This window comes from Pseudochaenichthys georgianus, chromosome 12 (genome assembly GCF_902827115.2).
Source record: "Pseudochaenichthys georgianus chromosome 12, fPseGeo1.2, whole genome shotgun sequence".
NCBI lineage: Eukaryota > Metazoa > Chordata > Actinopteri > Perciformes > Channichthyidae > Pseudochaenichthys > Pseudochaenichthys georgianus.
Window position 1 is genome coordinate 14,089,380 of NC_047514.1, and position 15,336 is coordinate 14,104,715.

At 40.1% G+C, this 15,336-nt stretch overlaps 1 protein-coding gene across 1 annotated transcript in view; it reads right to left on the minus strand.

The window, feature by feature from the left end:
* Positions 1-2,238: 2,238 nt before the first annotated feature.
* The window catches only part of znf462 (zinc finger protein 462), a 55,303-nt gene continuing 42,205 nt past the window's right edge, over positions 2,239-15,336 (minus strand). Inside the window, exons 6-13 of the mRNA XM_034095716.2 lie at positions 14,996-15,114; positions 13,206-13,403; positions 10,586-10,841; positions 10,325-10,464; positions 9,708-9,931; positions 8,423-8,735; positions 7,642-7,780; positions 2,239-7,144 (exon numbers count right to left, since the gene is read on the minus strand). Of these exons, the coding sequence (XP_033951607.1) occupies positions 6,910-7,144; positions 7,642-7,780; positions 8,423-8,735; positions 9,708-9,931; positions 10,325-10,464; positions 10,586-10,841; positions 13,206-13,403; positions 14,996-15,114 (1,624 nt within the window). The 3' untranslated portion in view covers positions 2,239-6,909. The remainder of the gene's footprint in view (positions 7,145-7,641; positions 7,781-8,422; positions 8,736-9,707; positions 9,932-10,324; positions 10,465-10,585; positions 10,842-13,205; positions 13,404-14,995; positions 15,115-15,336) is intronic.

A 15,336-nucleotide genomic window follows, 5' to 3' on the forward strand; every position in this document is an offset into this window, starting at 1 on the left:
ATATTCAACATAAATATCCAAGTAACGACTTCACTATTATTTGTTCAAATTTGATAGTTTGTTAAGAAAAGAGGCATTAAATCTGATCTGATGAGATGGCACTTGCCTTTTACTGACTTGGTTCTTTGGAGCTCTTAATAGTGAAGCACTTCACTTATACTTAATTTCTCAATTTGATATTTGAGTAGCTTGCTTATCAGTGAATTTGAACAGTTTGACATCTGAGCTAATATGCATAACTCACTGATTTAGAGGGCAGCGGAAATTATATATCATCCATGAGAAATTATATTATGCGTGTCATCAAGCATGTCAATTCTGAAAGTATCTTCTAAAGTGCAGCTTGTTTCCCTCCTGAGACCCAGAAAGAAAAAGGTTTCAAATTTCCTTTTTTTTTTTTAGATCACACAAGTCTTTAGGGTGGTATTAACATAATGACACAAAATAAAAAAACATATTTAAATTTTTGTTTTATTGTGTGTCCTTTGTAGAGGACATCGGGTGTTGGTTATGCGAAGTACATTTAGACAACATTAGAGCACAACAACTCAATGCAACAAATACTGAGCCCTCATTTGTAGTACTCCATCCTTTTTTGAAATGCAGAGATACATCTGACACTTGAGGCACTTGATGTATGTTTTCCCACTGCATCCGTCTGCCATGAACCCTACAGAAATCTACATGTTAGTTTTTTTCTGTAACTGTCTCCTGCTCTTCCTAAGTCAATGCCTCCTCCTTTGAGTTATCAACCTCTTCCTCTTCCTCAATCACTGCCTGTGGATCCTCATCATCTATGTCTGAGGCCCCGGCCACACGAGGACGAAAACGGTCGTTTGCGTTACTGTTTAGTGTCAGACCGTTCGGCCACACGAGGACGACCGAATACGGCACTAAACGACTGCGGAAACGATAACGGGTCCCAAGGTGGATAGAACGGCATACGCAACGCTCTGGGGGGTCCAACGGCTCCGTGTGTACGCCCTATACGATCATTTTCTGATAATGATGAGGCAATAGCCCCGCCTCTCCCCACCTCTGCTGCTCACCCCGCGTCAAAGTAAACTGCACACTGAATTCAAATTATTTATCTTTCTCTCGATATGGACTTAACGTGAGTGAAGTCTAATCTGACAGGACGGAGACACCTCTCAAACTACCTAAACTAGTTATAAGTTTATTTTTACTGTCGGCCGGGTCACTCATTACTGGATCAGCTGCTGCATGAAACAGACACTGACGCTGTCCGAAGAGAGGGAGGAAAAAGAGAGGCTCCGTGTATTTTATTATTATATTATATATAGTCATTATTCATTTGTTTTAAAGCTCAATAAATAACAAAGAAGACCTTTGACCGGCACTTTTATAATATTGTCCGGAAGATTTAAACTTTAATACACGTTGCCTGGTGAAAAACTCTGCCCGGTTCCCTCGGCCCCCACCGCAGAGAATAAACAGAAGGGCAACCATGACAACCATGCTTCTTCGCTGCTTTTGTGGAGGAAGTTACAGCGCCACTACAGGCTCCTGCATATGTACTGCAGCTTCTCCAGCGGTTGGAGCTAAACGGAGCTGTCTTGTGTGGACAGACACTATCCGGTGAATATTGCGTGTGGACGGAAGCTTTTTTGCGATTGCGTTTGCGTTAATCCTATGCGTTTAGTCGTTTTCGTCCTGGTGTGGCCGGGGCCTGAGTCTCCCTCAATGATTCTGTTCAGATTTCTCTCTGCCTTGGTGAGTGAGCTGCCTCCATTTGTGTTGTGTAAAATGGGGGAAATAAAAAGTTAGCAAATCCCCACATTTAGTTTTAGATCAAATAATTATTACACTGCTCTGAAAACTCACTACACTAACTCCTAAGATGTTCCCTTACTATAATTAATTAAAAATATTGAACTCACAACACTGGTAATTACAAAATTACCATTTCTCTTTCTATAAATAGTGCTTGTGTTGATGGACGCCATTTTGAAATACAATGAAATTATCTTTTTCAGCCACACCCCCACATGTCATATGTTTGAAAAGCCCAGGATGTCCTCTGTGGAGTACAATTGGAGTTAATGCTGTGGCATATATAACCTCAAAGTAATGGGCCAAAAACCAATGTGCACCACAGAGGACAAAAAAATGAATGGGTGGGTCTCTGGAGGATAATGCTCTATTAAGCGAAAGAAGACAATTCAAAGCCCTGATTGAACGTACATGATGTGTCTGTACAAAGAGAAGGTACACATATAACCGTTATCTGATAACTTTATTATCAAGTTAAAAAAAGACAATGAATTACAATATTTACAGAATATCCAGAGATAAATGGAATAAAATTGTAAACAATCATTCTAGGCAACATCACAACCCACCATCAGGTAATCAGATTTATATGGGAAGAAAGGCAAGAAGGAGAGATTCTAGTGTCAAACTATGGAGACAACAGTCTGAAAAGAGAAATGCATCAGAAACAAACTAAACATATATACAAGTATCCAGTGTGTTGTCAGCAGGGGCTTAACTTTGGGTAAACTGGGAATATCACAGTCTAGAGACTGCACACAGTGAGGGCTTTATAGTCATTTTCTATAAAAATGATCACAGAACAGCAAACAATTTTGGGTTGACAGCTTCATTACCCAGATTGTCCCAATTCATCAGCTGGGGCTTTCAAACTGGGCAACAAGCTGCTTTACAAACCTTATTTCTACAACAACATTTTAAAACAGTTTTTCTTTTAAAAAGTGACAAGCTGGTCCTGAAAAAAAGGGCTTTGAGATTCAGCACCAGCTCAGCAGGGTTTTCAGGTTTTACAGGAATGAAGAGCATAGTGGGGCTACTACATTCCCACTTCTTGTCGACTAGTTAGAGGGAGCTGAAGTCTTTACTGGTGATGGATAGAAGATACTAAAGTGTCAGATGTTAGATCGGACATGAGTCAGCTAGCTCTCAGAGGGATCTAGAGGTCGACATGGGAACCCAGATGGTGCCTTAGCCCAGAAAAAGGACCAAGCAGAAGCAATTTGTTTCCTTGTCTCTTACTTTGCCGTGTTTTTCTTCACAATACAAGCCCTGACTATTATTAGTAGAGAACTGCATCATTTTCCTTCACGTGTTTAAATATTGTACAACCACATTGCTCTTCCTATCTGCTCATTCCTATTAAAGTACAAAAAAGGAAATATTTTTCATTGTAACCGGACATTGTACAACAGCGTGATAATGTTGAATTGGGGACTCAAAAAGCCCCTAAGGGTTAGCTATCATCTTTAGATTTCTTTTTTTTCTTATTCTTTTTTCGAAATGAGAACACCTAAAGAAAAAAGGGGTTACAGTATCCTTTCTGAAACACCACGGTTTAAACACTTAACGAGTAGTTTTGTTTTCTATACATGGCTGCAAACATGTGGGTTCCTGGTTCAAGACCCACATTTCTAATTTCCCATTTCCATTAATGGTTCAATGCTTAGGAAAGACAATCACAGCAGAAAACACAGCGGGCTTGGTAAATATTTTGGTACCAAGAACACAATTACATTAATTGTGCTCTTGTACACATTTGATATTGTGGTTATCAGCATTTTTAAGGATTGTTTAACGTTGCTTATTGTTCTTATTTGAATGGGACACAAATTAAAAATAATTGCTATTCATTATCTTATAAGGCTTTAGGGCATTCAAGCAGCAACTTCCAACAAATACAATCTCTGCCTTTTGTCAGTATCAACAATAATAATGACATCTTTATCTAAAAAGAAGCACACACATATGCAGGTTATGACATTTGACCTATTACGCAATTTAAAAGGGGTTAAGTTGGGGGATTTGATACCTTTAAATCAATCTTCAACATACAGTGGCACAAATGTTTATGTACGCTAAAACACCTAGTCACATTTGTCTTTTCAGTGTATCCTATCATGTTAAAACTGGAACACAAACTGTAGAAAAACATGTTTGTGGTGTCAGTCATAAGTTTTTGAGGAAACGTCTCAAGCCAAGATTTGAGTTTAATGCTTAATGCCAGCCTGTCCGTCATAGTAAGCTGAACAATCTGAATGTGGGCCATGTAGAGGGACCTGGATAGAGTTGAGGCAATCACCAAGGCTAACTGTGAAATGCAGAGAAACCTGTCAATCAAGCAAACATGGCTCCACCTATACCCAGTTCAGCATGGAATTTAATTTGTGGTGCTCACAGCATTAAAATAAAAACAATCACATACTTAGCAGCATTTCTTTCCATAAACAGCATCCCCTTTCACTTCACACGGTAGAACAATGAGAACACACCATCAACAGTTTTCATAGGGACTATTGTATTTAGTAATTTAAATGAAAACTGCTATATTTTTAGGCTGTTAGTATTACAAAATAAATTCCATATAACTCCACAAATCTTACAGATGAAAATCTCAGAAGTATGGCAAATAAAACAAAAATATCTGCATTGCAGGGGCAGATGATATTTATCATTTTTGTTTTCTTGTCCAATTGACACTTTGTAACCTCAACATCCTCTTTGCGCTACCTGGTTAGATGCTCTACCACATTTTTTGTGCTGCTACTCACTGTGCAATTAATTGAATCCAATTCAATCCAATCTGATTGGTTTAAACAATCACTTTCAAAATGGCCACTAAGGCACACTTTTGAAGTGAACCTACCAGCTGAGGCAACAGATATGTGTGGTTTTAGCATTGATTTCCTTGTTACTTCCAACCAGCTGACATTATTTTAAAGCCATTTAGTGGCCATTAGGGGAACTGCATTTTAAGGCACTTAAGCAGTGGCTTTAATACTCAGCCGTATATCAGCCTCCTCCTAATTTTCATTTGCGTAAGCACATACAGTTTTTTAACGGAGCCGGTTTCTGGCACATCCAATTATTAATTTTGCACTGAAAAGACAAGTGTAATCTGTATGGATCAAGAAAAACTGTAATTATGTTGCAGACTAAGGCCCCGTTTACATGGAGACGATTCGCGTTGTATCTGCTACTTTTTTCTATCGCATAGACGGTTCGTTCACACGAGGCCGTAACGGAACCGCGGAAACTGACCCCTCAAACAATAACGGGTCCCAAGGTGGGTAGATCTGCGGACGGAACGCTCTGGTGGGTCAACCGGCTCCGTGTGTCGGCCCTATACGGCATAGCCCCGCCTCTCCCCACCTCTCCTGCTCACCCCCGTGTCACCCATTGCACATTGCTGATGTGTTTCGCCAACCACAACAACCGAGTGTTTCGAGTCAGGCCCCGGTATCTCGCAGGACTGTGCACCCAGCAGGAGCCTCCAGCTAGATTTGATCGATATGGACATAAATGCGAGTGAAGTCTAATCGGACAGGAGAGAAAGATCAGAGATCAGCTGCTGCTGATGGAGACACGCAGCGCTGCATGATCACCTACAGCTCCGCCCGCTGTGATGGAGCGATGAGCGGAGCAAAACACACACTTCAAGTTAGATCATCACCCTTAGCTATTTTAATTACCTCTCAAACTACCTAAACTAGTAATAAATATGTTTATTTTTACTATCGGGTCACTCATTACTGGATCCGCGAGCTGCATGAGACGGATACTGACGGGCTGTCGGGAGAGGGGGAGGAAAAGAGAGACTCCGTTTATTATTCTTATATTTTTATATATAGTCGTTATCAATTTGTTTTAAAGCTCAATAAATAACAAAGAAGACCTTCGACCGGCACTTTTCTAAGATTTAAACTTTAACGGACATGTTGACCGGCGAAAAAAACAGAAGGGCAACCAGGCCACCATGGCAACCATGCTTGGGAGGTTTCCTTCGCTGCTTTTGGTGTATTTTGTGGCGGAAGTACAGCGCCACTTACAGCCCCGGCATATGTACTACAGCATCTCCAGCGGGTCGAGCGGTCTCGTGTGGACGGATACATTTATTGAGCCGATTGCGTGTGAACGGAAGACTTTTTTGATATCGAATTCGGTTCATTTTCGTTTCCGTCTCTGTGTAAATGGGGCCTAACTCTTGCCTTGCTCATCGACAGATAGCAACTGTATGTCACATGAATTCAGCCATGACACTTTAAAAAATACCACTGTTGCTATATTGATCATCTGTGCAAAGGTTAACTGTGATATAGTTTAACCTGGACTAAAGACAACATGGTAGCTCACAGGGAACGGGAGATTAAAACGGTTTCAATTATTTGATCAGTGAAATTACTGGACAATAAACAAGGCAAAATGCAAAGGTTGCCACAGGCTGAAGGCTTATACGTAGTATAATTTTAAGGGACTAAAATATAGCAATTTGCTACAAACATTGGGGCAAAGTATTTCTACAAATGAAGGAAAGATGCTTTGTGGTTTTTACTAAAATAGATAAGGTGCAACTCTTTCTCAAGGAACACTTCTACACATTTAACACAAGGCTAGGATGAAAAAAGTTCAACAAGACATGAGGAAGGAAGCTCTACAGTGGGCCACGGTTTTAAATGCTTTCATATCTCGTTTGTTCCTTTTGGGTACATTTACAGTACCCCTGTTTTAGGGGAAGTGTAATAAAATAATAAAATACTAAAATTTTGTTCATAATTTATAAATAGCTTGGTTTTACTTATGTGGGATCTCTTACTGTAGGTAGATTTGACCAGAATGTCAGCAATAAAGAGTTCTGTTCACTATTGGTTACCAATATATTAAGATCTGTCCTAGGGGACTGCCCATTTAAAGAGCTCAGCCGTTTTATGCAGCACAATCTAATACTTAAATATGTAACATCTAAAATCTAAGTAATGCGCCAACTCAAAAGCAGTCACTTTTTTTCAGGTTCAATCTTCTTTTTTTTCTTTAAAAGTTCTATTTTATGATGCAACTCAGTGCTGATCTTACTCGATGTTATCAGTTTCTATCACAGTATCCCAAGAGGCTACAATCAGTTCAAGCAAACTGTTGATCCTTTTTGGTGTCAAGCATTTCTTTGTCGTCCACGTACTGGCTTGGACTTGTCAGTGATAGATCAGCGGTGTTCGCTTCCTCAATGCTGTTGTTGGACAGGTCCAAGCCTGTGTCCAACAGAACAGAGGAGCCAGTGGAGGACGAAGCTGAGGCCTCCATCGCAGAGGTGGTGCTGGTGTCCATCTGGCTGGTGTCCATCTGACTGTTGTTAACCGTCCTAAGGGAGCAGGAATAAATGCTTTTAACATGTGGAACGATGTGAACAAATGTAAGGCTACTAGTGGGGGAACCAATTCATAAATGCAGATATACACTAATGAAATAAATGCATACATATGCAACACATATAAACATATGCCTTTGAGGCTGCACTTTGAGCTAAATGCTAATATGCTCACAATCAGAAGTCCTTTATTCATCCCACAAAGGGAAAATCTACATTGTAGCAAAGTATAGAAGGAGATGAAAAAAAGTAGAACACTATTATATAAAGAGGCATGCACATAGTATTTAAAAATGCCAATGTCAATATGCTCAAGTTTACCAAGTATGTTTATGTTCATCTTATTAGTTTAGCATGCTAATTAGCCCTAACCACAAAGTACAACTGAGGCTGATATGAATGTTGTGAGTCCTCACTTTGACAGGAAAGTATACAAACTCAAACACAAAATGAAAAAGTAGAGAATTAGAGAAAAAGGAAATAATACTAACATGCCGTGTCGCAGAACATGGCGTTCCCACTCGAGGCTGTTGGTGAAGCAGCGGCCACAGAACTCACAGGGAAGACGCTTCTCTGCCCCGCCCGGCGCAGAACAGCTGCTGCTGCTGCTGGTGGGAGAAGCAAGGACTCCTGGGAAACAGATCAAATTATTTTAAAACAATGGAAATATTTAGCGATCTAGTTTTTTATTATCAGGCAATCAGTATTACATACAAAGCAATGTATTATAAACTAATGTCTTCACTTGAGAGCAGGCGTGATCAGAATTGATTAGCTATAGAAACACTTTTTCCTTCACTGAGCTACCAGTCAAAATCTCTCGGTGAATAATAAGCCAGAAGAATGGAATACAAAAATCAATTTAAATACAAGACAGTAGCCATTTTGGAAGAAAACACTGCTCATGAAGAATAGCTTAAACACATTAAACAAAGAACAAGTAACCCATGGGACTCCCACTAATCTGGCAGTATGATTGCTTTCTTTCTTATTGCCTCCAATTTAGTTGGCTTAAAATTAGACACAGGAGATTTTTCACACACTTCACATTTAAATTATAAAATGTGTGTGAACACAACAGAAAATGGCTTTTCATCAGATAGCCATTTAAAGTTCAATACCAAAAGCTTTTGTAAATAAATATATTTTGTGATATGCCCTTGCAGTATGCAGGTTGTCCTTTAGATATAGACTATCAACAGAGTGAGGATGAACATGAGTAGATATTATGTAGAACAGGAGAGCAACATAGATCACTTCATTTGTATTTACCTTGTTGGCGAGGCTTCTCCTCATCCAGCCCTCTGACTTCATCTACATCTTCTTCGTCCTCCAGCTCATCCTCCTCTTCCTCTTTGATGTTGCCCTCCATAACGTCATCATCCATCTCTCTCTGTTCCTCCTCCATGTTCTCCATCATGTCCATGTCTTCATCCTCGTCCTCCTCCTCTGCAGCATTTTTTCTGCCTCTAACCATCTCAATGATTTCTCGAGCCTCCTCCTCCTCTGCGCTGCTTCCTTGTTCCTTTATCATCTCCAGCTGGTCCAGGTTGACCCGGCCCATCAGCTCGAAGTTCCGGATCACCTGATCAGAAACAAGGAGGCAACAATCAGTTTGGTATAGTGTGCTCTGGGCAGTATCTTGGAGAAGTCCCTGTTTTTATCTGGGGCAACTTTCTTTTGCCTTAACAGGTGATAGGACACTATATTTGCGCAATTTACATTCACGTGTTTTCAGGTCTTCCTTCTTTAAGTAATAATCTTAAAAAGTTGATACATCAAATGACAGACTCTCTCGAGCCAGAGCCATACATATATGCAAATAGAGTTAGGTTTATACATATACTGAATGTGGTCGCAGCTGTTTGTCTGTGTAAATTGCACCACATTAGGGTCTCAGGATTGTAAAGAAGCGTTTGCGTAATTTATTCATTTTTGATTTTTCCAAGCTAAAAGTCCAATGCATCTGTCTGGTGTGCGATAACTTTGTAGTCTATGTGACCCTGGTCTACAGAAGATTATTACTAATATATCACTACCACTGCCAGGGCAAATAACTTCAAACACTTGCTGAAGAAAGGGCAAACAAAAAGCCTGTTCCTGTGTCAGTTAGTTGGATTTTACTGCTTATTTATAGTTTCCTTGCCGGATTACATATCATTTCTTTAAAAGATACATCAGTTATTTTAAAAGTTCTGTTCACAGGATAATTAATATGTAATTGCTGATGATATGTCTGATTTGGTAGTTGTAAATTGGATTTGTCGTAATATGTTGACACTGTAAATATGAGTGAATTGACAAACAATTGCCAAAAACCAACAAAATCCATAAATAATTATTGAACAGGTTATATTGAGTGTGCAAACTGCAAACATCTTCTGTTACAGGCGTTAAGCAGACCGATGAATAATACTTATGGGTTAACCACATCATATAAGGCTCTCTGTCTGAGTAAGGCAGAAGGTCTCTAATTATATTCTAGAAATCAATTATGTTAGGCTTATTAATCTAAATCTAGTTATACCAAACTAGTCTAAAGGATATTGACTCTCACCTTGTGCTCCAGGCGCAGATGCTCCTCTAGCTGGCTGCGTTGACTGCTGTCGTAATAGCAGAGCTGGCACTGGTAGGGTTTGATCTCAGCGTGCTTCTGCAGGTGCAGCTGCAGGGCCTGGTCACTGGAGCATGTGAAGGTGCATTTGTGGCACCGGAAAACGAGGCCCTGCAAGTGGCGCGACAGCTTGGAGCGGCTGAACTCCAGCGGAGCCACACGCTCCTCTGGTGGAGGGAGAGGGGAGCAAAGTGGGCTATTAGGTGGAGAAAGACATCCTACATACACAGCAAGTAAGTTATCTAGTGGCTTTTTGTGGTAAGGTCAAATGCACGCTTTTATTTCGACTTTAATGGCATCTAAAGGAATAGTTTGACATTTTGAGAAATACTTCTAAGTGCTTTCTTGCCCACATTAAGAAAAGAAGATTACTACCACTCATGGTAAGTGTGTTTAAGCCAGTAAGCGCAGACACTTCATGCCACTCCAGGAAGTCACAGGAATAGTCCAGGAGCAGCCTTTTCCAGTCTTTATACGAAGCTTGATCTTTTCATTGTGCATTTCTCAAAATGTTTAACTAAGTTCACTCTGTTTCTGATTCCAGTTTGCATGCTGCGTACCTCTATGCAGGACAATGTGGTCAATCATATTGCTCTTGTGTTTGGTGTGGTAGAGGCAGAGAGGGCAGCGCAGGTCTTTAGGGAGGTTTTCAGGTGCATTGTTGTTGTGACCGGCCTCCACATGCGTAGTGAAGGTATTCCTGAGATAGATCCAGAAGAACAGAAACAAGGATCATTCAAATATTCAGGATATTTCTCCATTGCTTTTACATCTCGCGGTTTACAGTTGTATCTCGGTAATTGTATTTCCTCTTTACTCACTTGTAGCAGGTGAAAAAGGAACAGTCTTTGCACTTGAAGAGCTTCTTGCCTCCGTGGCGGTCTCTGTAGTGCCGGCGCAGGCTCTGCATGTACCCAGAGCTGAACTCACAGAACTCACAAGTGAGGATGCTGTCTGGTCGATTATCCGCCAGCGTTGAGCTGCCAGGTGTCGAACTGGAAGACTTCTGACTGCGGGAGGCCAGCTGGTAATGACTGAGCTGCTGACGGACATCCGCTGTCTCCAGGTATGATGGATCTTAGAGAGGGGAAATGGAGAGAAACGTGTTCATTATTATTTTGTCACATACAGTACGTATTCAAGTGGGAATAGAACAGATAAAAACAATGCCTTAAGGATTACACTTTAGTTCCCAACCTTTTTGGCCTCTTACATAAAAAGCAGAATCTACTTGGGGCCACTGCCATGTTTCAAATGTTTGAAACGTCTCAGATGGTTCCATTGAAATGTGTCTTTGAGGCCCAGAAACCCCCCCCCCCCCCCGATCTTTAAAAATATTGAGAAAATTCCCAAAAGTTAATGCAGACTTTTGTTGCAGAACCTTCTTTTTTCTTCATTTGTAATCCACGTCTAATGACCGCTGAGATGTATCTTTTGAGGGGGCCCATCTGTATTTGTAGTAATTTATCACCTCTACTTCCACCAGTTATAGCAGTAAAACAATAAAATAAAATCAATGTTTCAGTATTAACAATCAAATAATGTAAAAATATAATGATCTATCAGTCACAGGGGGCACATTATGAGTACTTTCGATGTACTTTCACCTTTTTCTTTTCAATGAAGGAAATGTTCTTGTAATTTAGTATTTTCATATACTTATATTGGTACACTTTTACTTAAGATCTGCATCCACATCTAGTCAATAAATATGTTTTTGTAACAAAATGTCATCTTCTCTGCTTATTTAAAAATAAGCTAGGCACTAGATTGCAACCCACAAGAGTCACTGTACATCTGAAACTCCAATATTTAAATCCACAGTTTTGCACAGCAGGATGGAGTTTAACCTACTTTATCGATCTCCTCCTCATTAATCTCCTTTTTATTATTTTTGAAAGATGTCTGATTATTACTTCTAAAAACGAAATATTATGTAATAGATTTTATTTAATAAAATGACCCCACTCACATAAAGAGCATAACTATGACTGCCATCACGTGTCCCGTACCTTTTACCCTTCTTATTCCTTTTCTCAAGAGTCTATCATATCAGTGAGAGAGCTCATCTTCTCGGCCTACTTTGAGCCTCCAACACATCAATAAATAAACCACAGTGACACTAATAGAATATCTATCCATGTGAAAAATGCCTCATTCAGCACTCAGAGTATGAGAAAGCTTGGAATAAACTAATAACTTTTCTTATAAACTTTTACTTTACAGAATGCTTCAGATCGAATTTCTTACTTTTGCAGATGGTAGAGAGAAATTCACACAAATCAAACAATGCCTCAATTGATGTTTTTAATATCCTCTCCGCATTGTGGAGATGAGAAAGCAGATGGACAGCAGACAATGTGTCTTTTTGAAGGGCTTAGGAGCCCAAACTGTCCATTACATCACATCATTAAAGGTGGAATATACTTCTGAGAGGAGAAGTTAGGGAAGGAGAACGCCTTAAATATATTTTAAGGATAACCTTAAAGCAGCAAGAACTTGGGTCTTATATTCACACTTTTAGAGCCAATCAAATCTAAATCTTTTCAAAACAAACCCTGTATTCCTTTTCAAATATCAGAAATGTAGACATCCGACTGAAGGTAGCTGGTTTTGGCATGCTGGAGAGACATTCAATATGTCAGCTCTGCTCTCTCTCAATGCTTCTCTTGTCTTGGTAGGGCCCAGCCGACAGTGGTGGTTGGTGCAATGAGGAATGCTGCCCTGCTTAAGCTCCAGGGAAGATTCCACCGCTCCAGCAGCAAGGTGACAGCTGCTGCCAAGAACACTCTGCAAGCTGTGCAATGCACCGCCACTAAAACACCTCAAACATGGCATCACATCAAGGAGCTAGCTGCTGCAGCAACCTATGAGAGGAGGCCTCTGTGATAGGAAGGAGTCAGTGATCAACATCAAAGAAGACTGAGGTAATCAAACCTCAGCAGTCAAAACCTTCATTCTCTTATTTATTAAACCAATTTCCGATACGTAATCATTGAAACAACTGCTGTTTTTTTCCATATTTATCGCTAATGTGATCTGTTACCCTAATAAAAAGCACCTTTGATAAAAAGGTTGAACCAGAAAATGTAGATGTTTTAGTCCGAATGTGAATGAAAGAGCTATTAAGATTTAGTTTTAGTTATATATATTTTCAAGAACATGACGTGTATCATATATTTTCAATATGGCTGGATCTGCAATGATAAGTCAATTGATCTTATAAATATAAGATAAATAAAATAAATATACTGTACATGTGTTACTGTACAGGATTATTTCTAAAAACATAGCATTTGTTTCCATCAAATCCTCTCAAGGAGTTAACACCAATGTTAAGAAACTAGATTCTGCTTTGATGCTAGATTGAGGTTTTCTAAATCTGGCCCTGACAATCCTATCCTATGATCTCATCTCCATTAAAAGGACATTATCTCTTACCATCCGGGTCCAAGGGAGTTTGCTCTGTGTTACTGGCCGGTCGGGGGGGCCTGGGGGCTCCGTGAGCAGCCTGGGTAGCAGCACGCAGTTTGGGGAGGGTCAACGCCTCGCCGTGGTCCACCAGAGAGTGCTCCTTCAGCTGGCTGATGGTCATAGAGGAGAAGGGGCACGACAAGCACTTGTATGTGTGCTGCTCACCTGGAGGGAAACCGAGAAATGTAAAAGTCTTTATAAAAATCGTTGCGATAATGAACCAATCCAGCACCATAAAGAAAGCTATTCCCCTCGGAGCCAATCTGCAACAAACATGTCACTTAGTGCTCCTCATAGTCTAATTAGCCTGATTTTGACTGAAGAAATATCAAGCTGCAATGTTTATTTTCATTGGCTTGAGGTATCACACATACACATAATTCTTTCTGCAATACCTCAACATGCACTTCCCTTGTAGGCAATTTGGAAATCAAATCAAGTTTTATTTATATAGCACATTTTTAAAACGAATTTTGGTCGAGCCAAAGTGCTGTACATAGTGTAGTAGTGTAGTACATTGTTAAACTGCTTGTTTGGTTAAAACTTTGAATGTAAACAGGGATATATTCAAACGGCCAGAGGTAGGTGAGTCTGAAGGGGCAAATTACATTATTGAGGAACTTTCAACCTTAATTAGCATGAAGGTAGGCGTGCAGGTTGGTGAGACGTACACATACTGTAGGAAGGAATTTTATACAATGCCTTCTTTTCATTTCAAACTCACGATTAAGAGCCATGAATACTGACCACTTTCTTTGATTTCATGCCATTACCTTATGTGACTGGGCAGCTTTGACAACGTTATGAAAGCACCGAACAGTGATTTATAACATCTTGCTTCCTGCAGCTGTTTAATAAACTTGCTTAACAACCCTAATGCAAGCAGCATCCTGAAGAGATGCACCATTACAACCAAATCAGATCTGATAGTAACATAGCCAAGCAAGTGGTTTATTAGGGAAAACTACTTCCTAATTGAACTATTTCTGGTGTGCATCAATCCAAAGTATCTCTAGCTTGTTGGACTGTGTTCAGGGACAAGATAGGGAAGCACTAATCCAGGATATAAATGTGTGGGTTTTAACAAAATCAAAAAAATCTCCAAACTCCACTTTTCAAATGAAATCACAACACAAAATGTGCGAATACACCACAGCAGTTGTTAACTCTCGGTGCTGCTATTGTTGCCTAAAATCAGACAATTGAGAGCCCTCAGATGCCCCTTGAAAATCTGCTTTTCTAGTTTGCCAGATCTGAGATTGTTCATTTTGCGTACTATGCATTTGGTTCCCAGGTAGGAGCTTTTTTATATTTGCTTGAATGCGAATCTCTTTGCCTGCCATCTGGCTCCCTCAACAGCAACACAACGATCACAGGTGGAACAAAAATCACGTTTAACCACGGACACATGTAGTCATGTTCTTTTGTACCGTACTGAGTCCTTCATCACTTTATTCCCAAATAAACATAATTAACGATTAATTAATCTAGGCTATTTGTGCCTAAATCCAAAAAGGATTCTTTTTGATGAGCTTAATTAAGTGTATTTAATGTTTTTGGTGAATGGTGAAGCTGCTCCTCCACAGCTGGCCATACTGGGCAGGATAAGCTAAGTCAAGCACAGCATCCTTATGTGGAAGATGATAAACAAGAGGCTGCTATTCTGGCCCGGGAATGCCTTGTTAGTCACGGCAACAGCTGTACAATTAGATTTAATGTGTGTGTGTGTGTGTGTGTGTGTGTGTGTAGGTTTTTACCTGTGTGTGCCTTATGCAGGTGGCTCTTCAAGCGACTCACGTAGGCAGATTTAAAGGGGCAGAGTTTGCACTTGAAGGGTTTGTGGTGGCCGTGGTGAGACTGCACATGTCTGTCCAGACTGGCACAAAAAAAACAAAGCAGAAGGGAGGATATGAGATAAGAGGATAAAAGACGGGGGAAAAGTAGATGGAAGGAGGAGAGAAGGATGGGACATAAAGAGAGAAAGTGACAATAATAGAGAGACAGCATACACTGATTTCTACAGCAGGCTGTTTTCCGCAGCATCTAAAGCGCTCTATTCTGTTTACCTCATAAACAACAGCTACACATTTCCAAAGAC